Source organism: Dioscorea cayenensis, chromosome 3, assembly GCF_009730915.1.
Source record: "Dioscorea cayenensis subsp. rotundata cultivar TDr96_F1 chromosome 3, TDr96_F1_v2_PseudoChromosome.rev07_lg8_w22 25.fasta, whole genome shotgun sequence".
In the NCBI taxonomy this organism is placed as follows: domain Eukaryota; kingdom Viridiplantae; phylum Streptophyta; class Magnoliopsida; order Dioscoreales; family Dioscoreaceae; genus Dioscorea; species Dioscorea cayenensis.
The window spans coordinates 13,559,824-13,582,675 of NC_052473.1; the positions used below are offsets into that span (position 1 = coordinate 13,559,824).

The 22,852-nt window shown below is 36.0% G+C and overlaps 1 protein-coding gene across 2 annotated transcripts; it reads left to right on the forward strand.

The window, feature by feature from the left end:
- Nucleotides 1-1,051: 1,051 nt before the first annotated feature.
- On the forward strand, nucleotides 1,052-7,255 carry LOC120256570 (uncharacterized acetyltransferase At3g50280-like). 2 transcript variants are annotated; one of them, XM_039264238.1, is made up of 2 exons: nucleotides 1,052-1,645; nucleotides 6,340-7,255. In XM_039264238.1, exons 1-2 carry the CDS (start codon nucleotides 1,131-1,133, stop codon nucleotides 7,187-7,189), a joined length of 1,365 nt encoding a protein of 454 aa, XP_039120172.1. In that variant the 5' UTR covers nucleotides 1,052-1,130; the 3' UTR covers nucleotides 7,190-7,255. The 2 variants fall into 2 exon arrangements, with proteins under 2 accessions (XP_039120172.1, XP_039120165.1); XM_039264231.1 differs by having other exon boundaries at nucleotides 1,052-1,642; nucleotides 6,337-7,255.
- Nucleotides 7,256-22,852: the final 15,597 nt, after the last annotated feature.

The window sequence follows — 22,852 nt, forward strand, 5'->3', positions numbered from 1 at the left end:
TTAATTCATTATGTTTAACTTACAGTCTTGCACTAATTAGTAATTAAATCGTTAAAGTAATAAAGTTAAAGCGTTAAACTAAACAATTAATTAATGACTTAAACCTAAGAAAAAAAATACTCTTCTTCTCCATCCGGACCATCCCTTTAGCCGAAAATCCCGCGATCTCTCCTCCTTGAAGCCGACGCCAACCTTCACTTCTTCTTCGCCGTGAAGCCAACGGCTGAGCTTCTTCATCTTCAGCCGCAGCCCGCGAGCTCTCCTCCGCGAAGAGCATTTGATGTTTGTGGTTTAGGTTTTCTATATGATCGATAAGTGCTTCTCCGTTTTGATAATCGGTAAGAGGATAGCTCAGTTCTCTCAATTCTCTTGTGTTTGTATGTCAATGGTGGCGGTGTTATTATATGCTTGTATTTTATTGTTGTTGTTGTTGTTGTTGTTGTTGTTGTAGTTTAAGTATACTTGTATTTTATTTCATTCCTCATGTTTGAATGTTATTGTTGATGTTGGTGTTGTTGTTGGTGATGGTGGCGGTGTGGTAGTGGTGTTGTATGCTTCTATTTTATTGTTGTTGTTGTTGTTGTTGTTGTTGTTGTTGTATACTTGTATACTTCTATTTTATTTAATTATTTATTTTTGAATATTTGTCGTATGGTTGTATTCTTGTATATTTGTAGTTTGAAAAATTCAACTTTATGTAAAGTTAACACTTTATAACTATATAAAAGTAATTTAACTATGCAATATGTAATTATATATATTTTTTTATCTTTTCCTTATTTTTAAATTATTTTTTACTTATTTTTAATTTTTTTATTTTTAAATACTTATTTATTTAAAAAATATTGAATTCGGTTGAACTGGCCGGTCAACCTGTTCAACCTGTTGGACCAGAACCGGTTGCCCAACCGAGTCAACAATTAGTCCGGTTATTGAAACATTGATAAAAACTTAAACCTCATTAGGGTGAAGTATGGGCCATTGTCTATTATTATAAAAACTGGTCAGTGACGCTACTATATGTTATTATATTGATGGCCATCATCAAATGTTCAACTGCCTTACCAATCCCTATGATAATTATTAAGCATGCTTTTGTCTAAGAAACTCCAAGAGAATTAGCAAAGAAAATGGCTGAAGTGCACACTCTCTCTAGATGTGTAATCAAGCCTTCACAACCCGAAAATAGGCAAGAGAAGCAACATGATCAGGTACTCCATCTCACACCGTGGGATCTTAGGTTAATCCCTATAGAATACATCCAATATGGCATTCTCTTCTCCAAACCTCCTGATGCCACAAATGATGCCATTATCTCTTTCATCAACCAGCTCAAGACCTCTTTGTCCATAGCTCTTGGTCATTTCTATCCTTTGGCTGGTCGTCTCAATATCTTTAGGCATCATGAAGCCACAACACCATTTGTCACTATTTCCTTGACTTGCAACAATGAAGGAGCTGAATTCATCCATGCTGTTACCACTAGGAAGTTCACCACCTCGGAGATCATCGAATCTTTTATAGTACCTCCCTTAGTTCAACTCTTCTTCCCTCTTAATAAAGTGAAAAATCATGAGGGTAATTCTCAACCACTACTAGCAATTCAAGTCACAGAACTAGCAGATGGCGTTTTTCTTGGATGTTCCTGTTAAACTAAAGATGCTATTTGATTCAACACACACACAATTTAGGTGGACACACTGAAGCTTAGCTTGAACTTCCTTAGCTTGCTTAACAAAAGAGATACAAAACATGAGAATATAAAGGCATAAGATAACTCGCATGCCAGTAAGGCAGCAGACAAACATTAAAGCATAGAAAAGTAAACATCCTATCAAGCGGCGCCATTTGGACAGAACTCTCCAATCAACGCGTGCTTTTCATAATTCGTACTGTTGTAGCCCAATCTACTGCTTAGTCAACTATGTTAGCTCTGACCAGCCACATGAAGCTCTGATCAACAGCTTTGACATCCTCCCCTTGATTAGAGCTTCCTTACACCAAGTTCATCTCGAAAGTAATTGAACTTATGAGTTGGCAATGCCTTTGTAAACACATCAGCGATCTGTTCATTGGTTTTGCAATACTGAACATTTAGTGCCCCACTACTAACAAGATCGCGAATGAAATGGAATCGGGTGTCAATGTGTTTTGTTCGCCCGTGCATGGTTGGATTCTTCGTAATAGAAATGGTAGAACTATTGTCACAGTAAATGACACTTGCACCTTCTTGTCTCACCTCCAAGTCCTCCATCAAACGCCACAGCCAGACAGCCTCGCATGCCGCTGATGTTGCAGAAATATATTCTGCTTCTGTACTTGACAGTGCTGTGATTTGCTGTTTTTTCGAACACCATGCTATCGCAGCTGAGCCAAGGAAGAAACACCAGCCTGTAGTGCTCTTTCTATCATCTTGCGAGCCACCAAAATCACTGTCTGAATACCCTAAAAGCTTGAATTGATTGTTATGAATAAAGTGCAGTCCATAATTAGTGGTTCCGGCCACATAATGCAATACTCGTTTCACTGCCCCAAGGTGGTGCATTGTTGGGTTCTGCATGAAACGAGATACCATACTTACTGCATACATGAGGTCTGGCCTTGTGCGAGTGAGATATAGGAGCCCTCCAACAAATCTTCTGTATCGAGTTTGATCTGCATTTCCTGAACTGTCTGTTGATTTTAACTTTTCATTGGAATTCATGGGAGTGGCAATGAACTTACAATGAAGCATTCCTGAATTTCTTAACATGTCCTCTGCATATCTTTTTCGTGATACAAACAGTGAACCCTCAGCCTGTTTTACCTCTAATCCCAGAAAATATTTTAACTCTCCAAGGTCTGTCATCTCAAAGGTCTTCATCATGTTGCACTTGAACTCCATTAATATATCAATCGAGGACCCCATATAGATGATGTCGTCCACATACAAACACGATAATATCACACAGAACTCCCTTGATGCTTTTGTATACACTCGTGGGCTCATTGAGGCTTCTCTTGAAACCAATTTGATGGAAGTAATCATCTATTCGACTGTACCATGCTCTTGGTGCTTGCGGAGACCATCTGAGGGGCCTTTTTGGAGCTTGTATACACATTCTTCCTTTCCTTTGATGATGAACCCCTCAGGCTGAGAAACATACACCTCCTCCTTTAATTCACCATTCAAGAAGGCTGTCTTCACGTCAAGCTGGTATATGCGCCAGTGCTTCTGAGCTCCGATAGCAAAAGAACGAGCCCGAGTGTCTCTATCTGAGCTACTGAGGGGAATAAACTTCATCGACATCAATTCCATCAAGTTGGGAATACCCTTTTGCTACTATTCGTGCCTTCTTCTTCAATAATGAACCATCTGGGTTAAACTTGGATTTAAAAATCCATTTTAAACCAATGGCCTTCTTCCCGTCTGGCAACTGGGTTAGCTTCCATGTTTTATTCTTGTCGATCGCCATCATCTCTTCCTCCATTGCCGAGATCCACATGTTGTCTTGCATTGCATCTTCTACTAACCTTTGGATCGCAGCGAGTTAATGCACACGAGGAGCTATTATAGATATCGGTTATATCTCTGTACCTTATCGGAGAATCATCCTCGCCCGTGCTTTCTGTTTGAATGTTTGGAGACCAGTTGGTTTGAGGTTGACTGATTTCAAGCCATTCATCAACTTCATCAGACGGCTGAGGAATTGCAGCTTGATTCCCAACAACCTTGTCTACCACGTCAGCATTTGTCGCACAAACTCTTGCAGTTGATTCACAAGAGTTTACCCAATCCCAGCCTTTATTTTCGACGAACTGAACGTCTCTGCTGACTCTGACTTTCTTTGACTCGGGATCAAAGACTTTGTAAGCCTTGGAGTTCTCACAATAGCCGATGAACACCATCCTCTGTGATCTATCATCCAATTTTCTTCTTGCTTGAGGGTCCACAATCGCATATGCCAAGCATCCGAACACACGAAGGTGATCCACCTTGGGTTTAGACCCAGTTAGTGCTTCGTGCGGTGTCAACCGGTCAAGAGCGCTCGTCGGCGATCTATTCAAAATATAAATTGCAGTGGCGACCGCCTCAGCCCAGAATTCCAGTGGTGTATTTAGTTGCTTCAATATTGTTCTCGCCATCTCCATGGTCATGCGATTCTTCGGATTACTGCGACTACATTTCTTTGGGGGTGAATATGGTGCAGTGAATTGTTGCTGACGCCCGGTGACTTCAAAGAATGCTTTGAATTCATGCGACATGAATTCCCCACCGCGATCTGTTCTGAGCACCTTTACTAGCAACGAGCATTGCTTCTCTACTGATGTCTTGAATACCTTGAACTTTTGCAGAGCCTCGGCCTTTCGTGGGAGAAAATACACCCAGCTGTGCCTGGTGAAGTCGTCAGTTAATAGAAAGAAGTAAAGGTTACCTCCAATTGACAGTGTTTGCATAGGACCTACTAAGTCCCCATGGATGAGTTGTAATGGGCCAGACGCTCTTTGTGCTTGCCCTTTGGGGAACATTTCTCTTGTCTGTTTCCCAAGCATACAAGCTTCACACTGTTGTATTGTTGATATAGTAGGAAGTCCTTCCACCAGTTGGTTCTCTGATAGACTTTGTAGGCTTCTAACATTCAAGTGTCCATACCTGTTGTGCCATAGATTCCCTGTCTCGTCAATTCCTTGTACCACATGAGCTCCACCAAGGTTACATCCACCAAGAGGGAAGAGCCTATGTGGTGTCATATGCACTCTTGCTAGTAGAGTGTTTGAATGATCATCTTTGATCTCACAGTCACCATTTGAAAATTCAACCTTATATCCGGTTGACATGAGCTGCCCTACGCTTAGTAAGTTATGGGCCAGATTCGGGATGAATTGAACATTCGTCAACAGCTTTGTTTGCCCTGAGCTTGTTCTCAATGCAACTGTACCGATCCCTGCAACCTCTAGTGTGTTCCCATCTCCAAGTCGAATGACTTGAGATGAGGTTTCTTCAATGCTTTTGAATAGGTTTCGATCCCCTGACATGTGGTTGGAACAACCACTATCAATGAGCCATGTGCCTCCATCTTCAAGCTTAGTTGTACTGCTAGCCATGAAAAGCATTCCTTCATCTTCTTTCTGCTTTGCTTCTTCAACTGTTACATTTGCTTCTTTAGTCTTATACCAGCATTGTGCTTTTACATGCCCGTATTTTTTGCATATGAAGCACTGTACTCCTCTTCGTGGTCTGTTGGTGTCATTGAGTTGATCAGCTTCTGCACTTCTTCCTCGACCGCGACCGCGTCCTCTCCCCCTGACGAACCCGCGGCCACGTCGTCTTCTTCCCCTGGTGCTTTGCTCGCTAATATGCAACGCCTTGACGTGTAACGCCACTTGTTCTTCTTGACCGAGAGCTGAGTTTAGAATTGATTCATGACTCTTTAGAGACCCACTTAACTCTTCCACTGTGAGTGTGCTCATATTTTTCGCTTCTAAGATGGAAGATATCACATTTACAAATCTAGGAGAGAGACTCCTTAGAATTTTTACAATCACTGTTTTTTCAGGGACTTCTTCACCGAGCATCTTAATTTGATACACGATGTTTAGGATTTTACTCACATAATCCTGCACCTTTTCACCTGGCCTCATCTTTACATCATCTAGCTCACGATGCAACGCATGCAACTGAACAGTGATTGTATTCTCATTCCCTTGAAACTCTGTCTTCAAGATCTCCCATGCTTCTTTAGCTGTTTTAGCACCAGAAATTCTGATTAGCACTTTCTTAGTAAGAGCTTGTTGAATCAAAAACAAGGCCTTCGCATCTTTCTTCATGCTTTCATTGATGCGGTTTTCATCTCCTTCTTCGCTGAAGCCTTTCTCCACGATATTCCAGAGCTCCCTCGAGCGAAACATGGTTTTCATCATCATGCTCCACAGGTTATAATCTTCTCCATCGAAATATGGAACGTTGGCGTTGGAGGTATTTGATGATGAGGAACATCCGGCCATCAGGTCGCTGTTCTCTGATACCACTGTTAAACTAAAGATGTTATTTGATTCAACACACACACAATTTAGGTGGACACACTGAAGCTTAGCTTGAACTTCCTTGACTTGCTTAACAAAAGAGATACAAAACATGAGAATATAAAGGCATAAGATAACTCGCATGTCAGTAAGGCAGCAGACAAACATTAAAGCATAGAAAAGTAAACATCCTATCAAGTGGCGCCATTTGGACAGAACTCTCCAATCAACGCGTGCTTTTCATAATTCGTACTGTTGTAGCCCAATCTACTGCTTAGTCAACTATGTTAGCTCTGACCAGCCACATGAAGCTCTGATCAACAGCTTTGACAGTTCCCTCAACCATGTTATTGGAGATGGGTTCTCGTTCTGGCACTTCATCAATTGCTGGTCTGAGATTTCAAGAACCGGTAATCTCAAAGTTGCTAATCCGCCTGTTCTTGATAGGTACTTTTTTGGATCTTTGACTTCACCAATTCACTTGCCTTTGATGGATGTCGAAGATATCATCAAGGTCAGGGACAATTTTGATCTTCCATCACTAGAGGAAGGCGTCTTCCATTTTTCTGCTCAAACTATTGCAAAGCTCAAGGCCAAGGCTAACACAGAGATGAATACTAACAATATATCATCCCTACAAGCCTTGTTAGCTCATGTTTGGAGAAGTATCACAATTGCTAGATCCCTTGAACAACATCAAGTCACGAGCTTTTATTTGATCCTTGGTTGCCGGCCAAGATTGAATCATCCTCTACCAGTAACATACTTTGGAAGTGCAATATTAGTAACAGATCCAACAAAATTGACAGCAGGAGAGCTGGTGGAAGGGAGCTTAGGATCGACAGCATCAATGCTTAACCACGTTGTGGCATCTATGACTGCTACTAAAATTCAAAATTTTATTGAGAAATGGCCTGAAACTGTGTCATTTAGTAATCTTGGTCGCTGCACTCCATGTGATTTAGTTTCAGAGGGTTCCCATAGGTTTGACATATATTGGAATGATTTTGGTTTGGGAAAACCAATTGCAGTTCGTAGTGGAATAGCCAACAAGTTCGATGGAGCCGTGACCATTTACCCCAGTCCACAAATGGGAGGTATAACTTTAGAGATATGTCTCTCGCCATCGGTGTTGATGAAGCTGATTGAAAATCACGATTTCATGGACACTGTTGCTCATTTTTAATTGTTTTGTTCGCATCTTCGGGCCAAGTTTTCAATGAAATAATAAATGTTGTAATCAATTTTAGATGTCAGTAATAAATATAATTTAATTAAATTATTTAGAGATTTGGATGGATTTATGTTGAATGACGACAAAATATATAATAAGATTCGATCATGCCTAAAGAAAAAATTTTAAAAATTTATTTTTAATCGAGGACTAAGAGTAGTGAAATTTTCACAGGCATCTTTAAATGGTTTGCTTTCTAAAAAAAGTATGTTTATATAAATTTATTTATGCTCCAACATTTAAAAATTCTGAACAAAAAACATTATATATATATATATATATATATGAGGTCTAGTCTTTTATGAATATCTTTAGATAATATATCTAAAGATGTATGTAGATCAACCGTTGAATATAAATCCAATACTTGCACAATGTCTCTACAATGTCTAGTGTGATGAATTGTCTACAATACTATGAACTATACTGTCTACCATTAGATCAATGTCCAAACAGTACTTGCTTAATCTTAATCATTCTTTTTTGCACCCCTTAATCCATTCCAGTAGAAGTGCAATAGGGAAGATACTATTTATGGTAATGTTCAGTTCTATCCTTCCTCTTCCAGTCTCTCTCTTATTTTATTTTTTTGTACCCACATTCTACGGCGCTCGTAAAACTTCTATGGTTGATTTTTTGAATTTATTTATTATTATGTATGAATATTGATTTTTAGTTGAAAAATTGAATCATGTGTCTTAGTCTTTTAGAGGAATAAGGCCTTAATGCTTCAAATAAATAACAAATATGAGATTCAGTTGGTTAATTATCAATATTCTCCAGTCAAACACCTATAAATTACCTCACCATGATTTTCTATAAATTTTAGTTATTTGAAAAATATATCATACTAATAAGTATTCATTATTAATTAGAAAATAAAAATTTAATATTAGATTATTTATCATAATAACTATTAAAGGAAATTATCTTTCTTGATCAATATTTTAAAAGTAATTGTATTTAATAGCGCTCCAATTCCCTAAAATACAACACATCAGACTTCATCTCTTGGTGTGATAGATGTGTCCCCCCGTACATGTATAATTGTTAAAAGTTGATTAAAACAAACATCGACTATTAAAATTTATAATAAAAAAAAATGTTTCACTAACAATAATTTTTTTGGGTACATGTATGTAAAGCCTTGATTAAAACAAGCATAAAGTAACAAAAAATTATAGTACAGAAAATGTTTCATTAATAACATTAATGTTAAATTAAAGGGTTCATAATCAAGTGATTGTGATCCCATTACAAAAAGTATTAGTGTTGAGTCTCCCGTTATAGATGCAGGCTTACAGGTAGAACTCCGGGTAAGTTTGCATGGATTGAATGATCAAAATTTTGAGATACACACGGTCTCTAATTATATATGTAATTATCATAATTGTAAATAAATAAATAATTAAAACAACAATGGAAGAAATAATGTTTCTCTCACCACTATTTTATAGGCCCACTACTATGTATTTCCCTCCTTAAAAAGTTGGTTGGATAATTGGCTCTATAATGAGCCATCATGGTTTCACATTTGTATTTAATCAAAGAAATAATAGGCCGGACAATTATTTTTTCCAAAAAAAGAAAAAATTAAATTCGGTGCCATATATAAAAAATGCAATGGGGTCGAAGCACACACTATTGTCTATTATTATAAGACGTGGGTGGATGAGATGCACGCTACGATCTGTTGCTATATTCATTGCCTTTAGAATTGTCAATTCAGGCGACGGGGCGGGCTGCAGGGGCTGACTTGCAGCCAGCCAAAACCCACAACTTGGATGGGTGGGGCAGGTCGGTCCATCATTTTGACTGGCAGGTAAAATATCAACCCAACCCGACCCACATTGAGTTATGGGTTGAACGGGCCGGGCAGCCAAAAATATTAAAAAAATTTTATATTTTAATAGATTAATAAAAAAAAAATTCCTACAACATAGATTATAAAAACAAAATTTTTAACTAAAGATTTTTATTAATCTTCGTATGAACAATATATTTTAATGAAAAAAAAAATCTAAATTAAGATAATAATATCCCTTATAAGATTATAGTAACAATTATAATATTATAACAGAACCATTAATATTTTAAAATTTGTTAGATTTATCATTTCTATATTTAACTATTTTATAATATAAAAATAAAATTTTCATTTAGTAAAATTTATTCACTTATCTCGCATCCAATGATTATGTTTAATTAAACTAATATTTCTCCAATATATTTAAATTTAATCCCATCAACTAATATCCAGTTTTAAAAACATTAAGAAAAATTATATAATAAGTATTTAATAAAATAAATTAATAACTACGAAAATTTTTAATTATTTCAATTTATTTGAAATTATCTTAAGTATTTTTAATTTTTTTTTAAAATTCAATTTGATTTATAGCCAAAAACAAAATTTTAACTGACTTCATGATACCAACACACTTATAACAACATCACTCTAACCAATTCATCCATGCATTTTTAATTGATATTATGTCTTTAATAAAATAGATAAATAATAAATAAGTTTTATACTATTTACCTTTAGTTCCACATAGGCTAGGATAAGAAAAGGCCATATCAATTGCCTATAAAACCAATGGTAACTAACCCAAAGGGTTTTTTTTCACATATTTTTTTATTTGAAATCATATTTTATAATTTGTTTAAATAAATAAATGAAAACCCTGCTGGGCGGCCCATGAACCGGTGGGTTCTGACCTAGCCTGTCAGTTTTGGGGGCACCACGAGCCAAGTTGGGCGAGCCAACTCCGCTGGCAAGCCAGCACTATTGGCTGCGCTAGGTACGGGTTGGCCTTTGGTCAACCCAGACCCACCGGATAGAGCCAGACGGACCTGATTAACTAGTCGGTGCCCCTATCTGGTCAGGTTGATTGAGTTTGTCTCTTTCATGTGAAAATGGACAAGCACATAATAAATAAATATAAAAAAACAAGGCTAGAAGGAATATATTAAGACTAATGGATTAGTCTTCGCATGCCTATTAATGAGTAAACTTTATATTAATTGCCAATGTTGATCTACCCCAACCAATAAAGTACTTTGTTCCTATGGAAGGGATCATCGTGTTCAAATTTCATCAAATACATGATGCGCAAATGTCACTTGTGCATGGACAATTGTAGTCTCTTCACGCACTTGGTTGTCAATTTGCTTGTTTGTTGACTGGAATTGAAAATTTAGGGGAAATTCATGAGTTATATTTGATTTGTTTACAATTCATAAAGTGATTTAGGTGGCTTATGCGGTAAAGTAATCTTTATTAAATTAATCCATTTATTTCATGAATAGACTCTGTGAAATGTAGACAAATCACAAATCAAAGAAATGTGTATGCATTGAATTAATCCTGCAATATATTTATGCTTTCACTTTATATTAGTCAAAGTTTGAATTTGCTTCATCGACAAAACAAGAACCTCTTATATAAAGGATCCGGTGCCAAAGACTAAGAGGGTCTTGGCTCAACTTTAAAATGTTCATTAATCAAATTTTACTTAATTTAATATATTTAACTTTTTTAATAATAGTGTGACAATAATAAAACAAAGGAATCCCAATAAGAAGAAAAGAATATAAAATTTTTTATTAAAAAATAAGAAAATGTGTTGCATAAATATTTATTTAAAAAATCCCAAAATTAAATAAAAAAATAAGCATAGAAGAGAAGAGTATTTCGTTGTATTTAAAGAGAATAGAATTACAAAAATAAACTAAAATCAGTGGAGACTTGCAAGCCATTTCCATGAAATTTTTATTGAAATTTGGAAAATATATAAAATTTTGTTAAAATAAACGATAAATAAAATTGATTCAACAACCACCTTATATTAGGATGATAACTCCTTCCCTTGCTCTCAGTGGCAGATTAATTTTTTTATATATATAATATTGATTGGGATAAATGATTTTATCCACCCAAAAAAAATCAACAATTCAAATCGCACCAGGAAAGATCTGTCAAAATCTGATCTGGAGGCATTTTAACACTGCTTTGGGGTGTGTGTGTGTGTGAGAGAGAGAGAGAGCCTACCCTCATGTGAACCTAGTGAGAGAGAACAAGTAATGTAGGCCAAGGTAACACGTGAGACACTTTTTTTGGCGTGTGAGAGAGAGAGAGAGCACATCGTAGCCTGCCCCTCATGTGACCCCTGGTGATAGAGAGACAAGCAATCAAGGCCAAGGTAACATGTGAGAGAGAAGACAAGTAACAAGGCCACATGTGAGGGAATCATTGTGTACCTTGTCCGGAAGCATATGGTTGATAATCAATGAGGCTAGGCAATACAAGAGGGGTAAATGGGAAGCTTAGCACATAAGTTTGACATGTGATAGATCATGCCATTTTTGGCTGGGTCCACCATTTGCATAGTACACTGTTTTTCAGCGCATGGTCAGTGTCGCGGATACAAAATTTTTTAACGGTAGAGAGTTCATATATTTGTTTACATTATAAGTATAGGCATATAAAATTTTGATTATATAATATTAAAATAGTAAAATAATTTGTTTTTACTATCTGTGATGAGTTTTTATATCATAAAGATAATGAATAATTTCATCATTGCCAATATTATTCAATACATTTTTTTCAACCTACTTTATTGGTGAGAACTAAGGCCACTATTAAACGTAAGTGTGTGTATCGATCAAGTAATTTAGTTTGCATGAAAGCAAGACTATTGATCCATGAGAATGGAGGAACTACTAATACTAACTATCTACCCTATTATCCAACCTGATTAAAGTGATGATAAAAGAAAGCTAAAAAAATTTAAATAGAATATCACAACTAATGACACTAGGTTGTCACAGTAAATAAAGCATTAAAGAAGAGGCGGCCGAGCATAGACTACACCTAGGACTAAAAGTAAATACTAGACAACGATGTAATAAAAAGAGATAATACGTATTGGATAACCAAGATAGTTCCTCAAGTGTATTAATCCCTTTCTCAAGATAATTAACACTTAGTCCCATACAAGGTTGATACAGATATCCTTATGATAGCATCAACACTCCATGAACTCCAATATGGAAATCAAACATGGATGTTTCAATTAGTTGATTCCTTTCTCAAAATAATCAATTCAAATCCCATACGAACACTAATTGGAATCTCTTCCTAATAGGTCTTCCTACGATTGCATTAATGATTAAAGAACCGTAACAAGATCGATTTCACTTGGGAGAATAAGGGTCATCACACACCGATCCTGCAGTGTTCTATCTCTAGGTTGACTTGCTAATTTCTTTAACTATGGTGGCCTTACACATAGTGGATCACTTGACTTTGCTTACATGAATTATACATGAATTTCTTGGCTCTCTCAACAATAGAAATCATGGTAATAGAGTATGCAAAGTTTAATCTCAATCAAAGTATTACAATATGAAAGATTAAGAAAGATTGAATCCAAGTCTCATAAAGCATAAATCTTAAGGTTCATCAATAGCCAAACACCTAATAAACTAGTTCTCCATAATTTGGGAACAACAATCTAATCTAAAATAGAACAAAAACAATAAAAAAACATTGAGACCCCCTCAAGTCCCTTTCTCCCTAGATTGGCAACAATCTCCTTGATTTCGTTCTTACCTTGCCAAAAGTCCGCTAAAAAAACCGTTAAAACCCATATTTATACCTTTTACCTTATAGGGCTACTTATGGGTGTACCCACAGACCGTATGGACTTGGAGCTTAAGATTTTTTACTCTCAATGGGCAAATGAGTAGTTACTTAAGAGTATAAAGTAGCCCATAAGGTCTTCTCTCTAGTTCTTACGAGTTGGCTTGCAGGTGTTTGCCTAGATCGTAAGTGCTTTTGTTTGGTGCTTGCAACTAAGCGTACAGACGTAAGTCTTACTTGTAAGCACTTTTGTCTTACACTTATACTCATGCATACTCATGTAAGCTCACCAGCAAGCTCATTTATTTGGGGCTTATAACCACAAGCCCTGCCATAAGTCTGGCCATAAGCTCTTTTGTTTGCTCAATTTCCATGTTGTGCTACCGAGGGGTCTTCTCCTCATCCTTATGGGCATAATTAAGTAGTCCGTATGGCTGTCTAGAATGCCTTGAATTGCTCCATAAACACCTCAAATTATTCCCTTGTGCTCTATATGCTCCTTTCATGCCCTTGGTACAATAAAATAATAAATTAAGCACTAGTTTGCTCACATTTCAACAAATAATCATGGCAAATGTAAATGATCATAGCAAAAAATGCAAGCATCCTCAAGCACTTATCAAATTCTATCATAACCTGAGTCTTTGCTTGTCCTTAAGGAAAAAAAAAACCAACTAAAAATCAAGGTAGATAAGTGCTTAACCTCATGTTTCAAAATTGGTAAGTCTCAAGAGTATAAAGAAGAATCCATAATGCCAAATACAAAAAAAAACCAGTTCTAATAAAGAAAATAGTAAAGCTCCATTCAGAGTCTTGGCATGCATTTGTGTACAACTCTTTTTACTTCACCCTCTTCAACTGAAATACACTTGTACAATAGATACTTATTAGACTATTGACGTCTGCTTTTTCTTTCTTTTGAGTGGTAGCTGCATATAGCTCCTAAGGTAGCCAATTTTTATTGGGTGCCAAGAGTGGCTTTCACACTTCAAGAGTGGTAGCCCTTTCTACTATCTTACTTGGACAATAGCTTTCATGTAGCCTAAGAGATGGCACTTGCTCTTACTAGGGCATATTGCATACTCGGTATCTGACTTTTGGGAGTAGCTTCACACTTCAAGGGTGGTGGCTTTTTCTGTCTTCCTTTTTTTTATCTTTGATCTTTTTTTGTCCTTTTTTTTTCAAGGTTTATATTCCACCAAACACTCTAAGTATGTAGAGTGCTACAATAAAGAGAGATGCTCAAACAAAAATGCATAGACTAAGAATAGAGCATACTAAAAAAAATTAGAGCCCAAAATAAATACTCAACACTTGTCCACTCCTTGACTACGAGACTACCACTAGACATTCAAGTATGCCTTCATCAGCGTCACACTTGGCATGCATAAAAATTTTAAATCCTACACCCTTCCCCCACACTTGAAGTCATACATTAACCTCAATATACAAAAAAAAAACATGAAACAATAACCATATTAATTGCAAAGCAGGAGAAGGAAAATTGGTACTTCCTCGGTTAATTGAAGGTGTTATAAAGCCATTAAACCACCAAACCAGGCATGGTTCACTCTTATTATTCTAACATAGTAGGTCGCATACTCAAAGACCAAGAAGTTGAGCACAGGTATGTAACACCTAAATTGAAGGGGTTAACCTTTTATCACTCAAGTCTTGCAAGACAAGAGAGATCCATTATAGCTCAACAAACAAAAATAAAAAGAAAAGAAAATAAAAATGAAAGTCACTAAAGAAAAACAAAATATACAAGTTTAATAGGGTGAATCCTTGCAAACTGATACAAAATACAATGAGAATATGAACAAAAAGTACAGTGAAGATTAAAAAAATAAAAGTGCAGATCATCTACATCTCAGTCCTCAGGGTTAGTCGGTTGTAGTGGAGACACGAGAGGTGTAAAAGCTCAAGTGAGTGGAGGGACAAAGCGAATGAGGATATTGATGGCGCTTGTGAGGTCAGCATACATCCTGCTTTGAGCCTTCAGAATGAGGATATTTTTCTTGTATATAATAATGCTTTTATATGCTTGTATAACAATATTTTTTTTAGGCCCCCAACCATTTGAAGTCCATGCATGTAATAATTCTAGAACTGTCTCTATCTATTTTCAAAATTTTACAGATAATAATAGCCAAGGTTAGCTAAATTCTACACCAATCTTTACACCTAATACATAAATACCACTTGAAAGTTGAAAGAGATATAAGAAAAGGTCAAAATCTAAATGCAATACATTTTATCATGCATCGGTATAATGATTGTGTTGCTTAGAGTCATAAATACCACTTGAATTATTTAGACTTATTATTTATGGAATAATTGAATGCCATTTTTTTTGTAGCAATTTGTAAATGCCTAGTGTATTTATGGAAGTTAATTGTATTTGTCCATTTACTTTTATAGTACATTGAAATACATTGAAAGTATAAGTAATCAACAAAGAGCTCTTAGTATGTCTAAAGTCAGCACCATGTGATAAAGTTTTTTTCTCCTTTCAAGAAAGGTATTCACCTTTCTAACATGACTAATGTTGTTCGCATGTGAAATTTTCCTTAAACACTGACAGGTGAGTCACAAACACATGCCAATAAGCACTCTCCAATGCCAAAAAAAGTTCGTATTTTCTCCTTTGTAGGATGACGTATAGGGTATATGATGATGTATAGGGTTATGTTAGATTGGACCTTATTGTTGTAATTATGCTATGCTTGTAATAACACTTTGCATATTTTACAAATATTGTAATCTATATTTTGATGAAATTCAATACAGGTTCTAATGTTAAATTAATCTATTTGTAATGTATTTTATTTTTTCAAATAGAATTTTGTCAAATTATGTGACAAAAAATCATGTCAATATCATCACTAAATTCAAAACTGTGCCAAAAACGTGACAAAAATTGTGTCAATAATCATGTTAAATTTAAAACCGTGACAAAAATTGTGCCAAAAATTATCTTTGTGACAAAATCAACTGTGTCAAAAACCGTGACAAAATCAGTTGTACCAAAAACTGTGGCAACATTAATGGTGACAAAATAACCAAGCCAAAAAACCATACCTAAAACCTTGACAATATTAACCATGCCAAAAATCGTGACAAATAAAACCGTGACAAAATAACCATGTCAAAAACCATGCCTAAAATAGTGACAAATTTGTCACGGTTTTACTATTCTATGACAAATTATATTTGTCATGCATGCTATAGGCAAGGTTACTATTCCGTGCCAAAGTCAGTTTGTCACGGTTTTTTGGCTCATTTCCGTGCCAAAATTTTGTTTTTCTTGTAGTGTTAGAGTTGTCTTATATTTTAATCAATACATTATGCACCCGGATCACATGTTTTGAGATGTGTGGCTGTAGAAGAATATAAACTCGAAATTTTGATATGATTTTCTACATGCTTGACCTAGTCACATATATTATGTATTTTTTTCTATGAAAGATAATATAAGGATGCTGAAACTAAAATTGAAGGCTATAAAATTGATCTGACCTGACACTACTAGCAAGGATACTACTGCAGATGTTCTTAAAAATTCTACTCCAAAACCTGATGCTCAACCTCACAACTCAATTCATTGATCTTCAGCTGATTCAAATGGCAATGAGGAAGATGCAAATGAAGTCAATGGAAACACATTGGAAAATGCGGAAGCTGTCACTGAAGTGCTTAATGTAAATACAGTTAATTTAGGCTTTTGAATTTCAAATTTAGCTTTTGATAAGTTGGTGTAAATATTCTAGTTGACTAATTTGCACATTATTTATTATACTTGCAAGTACGGGATGACACACAAAAAGAAGGCGAACAACTTTAAAGGAGTTGTGGGCACTACCCCCTGAAGAAAATGTTCTCCTTAGTGCGAACCATCTAGGCCAGCCAATTGTAACGGAGACACAACTGCTTTTTCCATTTTTAGGTATGCTCGCTCGATCTAGTCAATGAATTAGCCTCCAATATAATAGTTGGCATAAAGTGCAGAAAACATTGAAGGAAGAATTATTAAACTTCGTTGAGGTATGATTACATACTTAAATTTGAGTTATGATTACACTCGAATAAATGTCATTATGTTTATAATATTAAACTCAAACTATTTATGATTTTCACATATAGTTGTGCTTTGTTCTTGAAATTCCAAAATACTATGTGCTTAAGTATTTGGGGAAGAAATGGAGAGATTACAAACATGATTTGAAGAAAAGACATTTCAAAAGGAAAGATGGACTGCAAGTGAACAAGGAGAAGTATCCAGAAGGGACGATTATATGGCAATGGAAGAGTTAATCGACTTTTGGTTTTCAAAGAAAGGAGAGGTTAGAATAATTTTCCCTTGTGATATTAAAATTGTTAAACCTTACTTGTGTGTCACTTCATGTACATGTCATTATGTAGTAATCAGAACAAGTTGGGGTTGCATCTAGAAAGTTGCAAAAATACACACACACATCTGGTTTGAAAAGTTTTGCAAGAAAAGAAAAAGAAATGGTAAGAAATTGTTATGCCTTGCAAGATCCAATTTCTTTGCTTTCTGATTTTTTTTATTAGGGTTTGCTATGTGGTTAAACTTTGCTTCTGTTGTTTTGGTGAGTTAGGATCTTAATAGTGGAAGGAAAATTGGTCGTCTTGAGTTTTTCAAAGCAACTCATACAAAAAAGGATGGATCTTATGTGAATGCAGACTCAAGAAATTATGGTAATAATTAATCCTCTAGTACTCTTCATTTTAATTGCTTCCTTCTAAATCTTAGACTTTTTACAAACTTTTTACTTAAATATAGGAAAAAGCAAACGGAAAATGAGTTGAATATGAAGTAGTAGATGGGGATGGGGAAATGATTGAAGCTCAGATATTAACTCAAGTAATTGGAAAGGAGCGACATGGCCGAGCAAGAGAACTTGGATTGGGTCCAACTCCTACAAGCTATTATGGATATTCTAGTAGTTGTGGTACCACAACATCAATCGGCTATTCAGTTGAATGTAGAGATTTAATCCATCAAATAGACCAGAGAGTAAAACCAATGGAAGAAGAGAGTGAGCAAGAACATGCTCACTACAAACCTCTTTTGACTTTCTTGCAAAATTAGTTCTCTGGAGCTAGTATCCCCATCACTAACATAGGTGGGCCAAGTTCACAATCTCAGGTATTTCAAAATTGTAAATTATTATCATCTTCAATTGTGCATTCTAGACATTTAATTTTAATTGAAGAATCAATCTATTGGACCTGAGATACCTGAGGCTAACATAGCCCAGTTCTAGTTCATGATTTTAGGTAATTGAAATTTAAAAATATTATTGTATATATCTCCTGAGATACCTGAGGCTAACATAGCTATTATCTAATATTTTAAATAGTAATTGTAGAATTAGTCTCCTGGATGTCAATGATGGCACTTCTACATTTTTGAAGATTTGAGACATGTTTCTTGGTTTTATTTTTATGTTTTGGTGATGTATCGACATTGAATAGTGATTATGTATGCGGTTTTTTTATAATTTATGTCTCATGATTGGTACAAACTTGAGTTTGTCAATGATTTGAAGATCTCTAAATTGGTTTATGTACTAGATATTTATTTGATTGACATGTCTAATATATTTGAATGTTTGGTTTAATGTACACTTTTAGAAATGGTTAATCTTTTACTTTTATATTCTGAATTCAAGTTCATGAAAATGATGTTTTGGTTTTATTTAGGTAAAAAAAATAAAAATAAAAATTGGATATTATTACAGAAAATTATTTGAAATTTTTCCAAAAAAATGCCAGCAAACAAATTTAACAGTTTGTCTCGCTAGATTGTGGCGTTTAGGGAAAAAATGAATGCCATATTTTTGGTAATTTTGTAAAAAAATGCCAACATGTTTTTGATCTTTCAAACCACCCAACTTGCCAAAGAGGAGCTGTAGGCACACAACTAAAAGAAACAAAAGGCTAAGAACAAGACAGGTTAAAACACTAAACCGACATTTAAAGCTGCTCCTTTTAGCCAGTTAGGAAGATTAAGCCCCAAATGAAAAAGGGATAACCCTTGACTCCTTCTCCCTTAACAACAAGCAAATTGGCAAGAAAGTTCTGCTCACTGGGAATGAATTGCAAGTGAAAAGCTAACCCATCCTCTAAGAACAAAGTGGATCTCCTCAATAGAGGTTTGATGCTCCAATTGATGCTCGAATTCCGATTTCCCAAGGTCTCAATGGCGGATAAGCTATCACTTAAAAATAGAATCGAGAATCCATCCCTTCTTTGTACAAATCAGGACCGCTATCTGGATGGCTTCTAACTCCGTAGCAAGACTGGATGAACAACAACAATTAGCAACACCTACCAACAAGATAATTTTATTATAAGAAATGAGAACAAAACCAAGCCCACTTAGAGTATCTTCACTGACCCAAGAGGCATCAATATATAGATTAAGAGAAGTTAAGTTAAAAGAGATCTCCGTTAAGCAAGATCGCCAATTTAATCTAGTATCTTCAATGATTCTTTAGGTTTGAAAAGCAATAGAATGAAGGTTGGGAGACACTGAATTGAAAACCAGGTTGCATCTAGCTTTCCAAATAAGCCTAGCACATGTAGCATTAAGCACTTTGAATGATTTACTTCCCATCTTAATGTTCCAATCAATAGTGATCCAGTCCCCTGACGTAGTGGTGGCAAGCCAATCCAGAGAAAAGCCAGTAAGAGCAGCCAACTCCTACTAAACAACTTGAACTTTCACATAGTTCCAGAAGAAATGAACATCTGTTTCATAATTCAAATTACAAAAAGAACAAACCCGATTAGTCCCAATGTTTAATCTATAAAAGAAACCAAATGTTGGAGTTCTACCATGCATACATCAATTTCCACATGAAAATTTTCAATCTGGGGAGGACATTAAGACTCCAAATGATATTCCAGCCCCTCCAACTAAGGGAGGTGTCAACATATTGCTGCTGAAAGAAATCATAGATTGAACAAGATAGCTTACCCTGGGAACTAACAGGCCTCCAAACCTAGAGGTTACTAGATTTGGTATCAATTCTAATCCTAGAAATCTAATCCCACTCTAAGTGGCTACCAAGAAATTCCTTAAGGACCACCATATTCAGACTACAATTATCCACAAAGTCCGTAAGAGATAAAAGACTCCCTAGGAAGGTTCATGTTAATAAAAGTAGGTTTCATACCAAGGGGAGTGTCAAGGATCCAGATATCATTCCAAATATTAGTGTTGACAGGATTATAGACAATCAAGGAGTAATTATCCCTCATATCCCGAGTTGTTTTACACAATTTTCTAAAGAACCAAGAAAGCTCAACAGTTTGATTACCAAAACAAGAAAATCTAGTAATAATAATGAGATCATCGGCAAACATAAGATGATTAAATTTTTTTGTAAGTCTACTATCAAAGCCAGGAATCATATTATTACGCAAACCATAATTAAGCATAGCTGTAAGGTTTTGATAAACCAAAAGGAACAGGTACAAAGAAATCGGGTCCCCCTATCTAAGGCCTCTGTGGCCCCGAATCCAAAGGGTAGAATGACCATTAATAAGGAAGGAGAAAGTAGGAGAAGAGATACAAGATTGGATCCAAGATATCCAAATGTTTGGAAAATTCATAAGAGTTAGAGTGGCAAGAACGGAATTCCAATCAATCATTTTATAAGCTTTTTCAATGTCAACCTTTAAAAGCATCCTAGGGAGGATCTTGGCATCAAAATCAATAGAATGGGCTATGTCTTGGACTGCAAGAATGTTATCAAAGGTGGTTTTTCCCTCCGTGAAACCGCATTGCTTAGGACCAACAAGAATCGGCATGACTTCTTTCAGACAATTTGAGAGGATTTTAGAGATGATTTTATAGCTCACATTGCAAAGGGAAATGGGTCTTAAATCAGGAACTTTGGTGGGGTTTTCCTTTTTAGGAATGAGAGCTATGTAGGTTCTACCCCAGGAAGAAGGGAGATTAGCAGTATTGAAAAAGTGTAAAACAGCCTCACATAAGGAATCCTTGACAATATCCCATTAAAAGAGGTAAAAATCGAGCTTAAGCCATCGGGACCAGGACTTTTAGCTTAGGCATAGATTTGAGAACCAGGTAAAACTCTCTCCTAGTAACCGATCTGACCAAAGATCTTCTATCACAATCCTCTAATCTCAGCAAGTCATTAGGAAGACATCTTAGAAGATCATAGACAATGGTAATACTAGAAGAAGAGCAAATATTGTTGTAGAAGCCGGTAAAACAATCAGCAAAATTATTATAATCAGTATGGACATTTCCTAGACTATGGGTAATAGCAGTAATTCTATTGTGATGGTGTATAATTTTAGCATAGGTGTGAAAAAATTTGCTATTATAATCCCCTTGATTTAACCAAAGGATTCTAGCACGTTGGGCCCATTTTATAGACTTCTGCCTAAGAAGTGCAGCATGTCTATTATAAAGGGCTCTAAGGGCTAGATCCTCCCCGATCAGAGGGTTAGCATAACAATCTGAAGTTTCAAGAAGGTTGATGTCCTTCTCAGTCTATAGAATGTCTGCCTCCAGAGGACATACCTTTTGCTCTCCAATTAATAAGAAAATTTTTTGTGCGAGAAACGAGATGAGAAAAATGGTGGAGGGGTAAAGTAGACTATTGAAATTTCCAAGCTTTTAAAATAGTTTTATGGCAGTCACAAAAATCAAACCAAAAATTCTCAAAAGGAAAAATCTTAGAGATGAGAGAATTATGAAAGCTCATAACCAATAAAATAGGAGCATTATCATAATGCATTCTAGGTAAGTGGTGAGCATGGTTAGAATCAAACTGACTCACCCAAAAATGATTACCTAGAAACAATCTAATCGAGCCCATCTCCTACCAATGCCTTGTTGCCCATTACACCAAGTGTAATTAGGACCAACAAACCCCATATCTAGAAGAGAATTAAGAGAAATAAAATCATGAAAGGCACTAGCCTTACTAGAGTAGTAAGAGAAAGGACCATCCATATGCTCATCAGGGTTAAGAATAGTGTTAAAAATCACTCGTGATGAGCCGTGGCATGTCAAATTGAGAAATACAATGGAGACTTTTTCCAAACCATATTTTTGAATAGCGGTGTTCACGTAATTATAAACAACTATTAAGACCCATTCAGTGGTCTTTGAGCGTGAAACAACAAGATGCAGGTATAACAATTAAAAAGAGATAGGAGTGATAGTACAAAGGTAACAATGCCAAAGGACAATGATACCTCCGGACCTCCCTCTAGAAGGTAATGCATCCCACTCCCAAGTTTTTATCAAAAATGTTTACGAAGCATCTCACTCTACCCTCATCGGGTTCGGATTTCAACAAGATAGCAGATCCTATGTTTATAAGTGGACATCAAATCCTTCACACAATTGAGGGAATGCAACTTAGACACTCCCCTGGAAAAGAACAAAAAAAAAAAGAGCTAAGACGCAAAGGAGTTTTTTCTCCCCTTCTTGGAAGAGGAGAATTGTTTTGCACTTTGGTGAAGAGCGATAGCTTCTTCTTTTTGCTTTATTTTTGGAACTGTGCGAGATTTATCTCTTCATCATCCCCATTTGACATCTCCGATGCAGAAGAAACATCATGATCCATCTCCAAGTCCTGGGGACCAGTAGTCTCTTGTGTCAGCTAGAGAGCCATGGTCACTCGATGAACTAGGAAATCATGGCCATTAGAATTTGGACCAGAAGAAGAAGTGTCCATCATCGTCCCAGATGTCCCTTTTTTCCCAGAGGATCCAAAAGAAGAGAGAATGGGAGGGATAGAGAAAGGAGGCTATAGCCTAAAGGTGGAGGAACAGGGAGAGCGACCGCTTTAGTCCCATCAATACCTACTACTTGTGTCAAGGATTTTTGGGGATTCATAACATCAAGAGAACCAATGATCAGATTTAATTTCTTGTGAGCCAAGCCA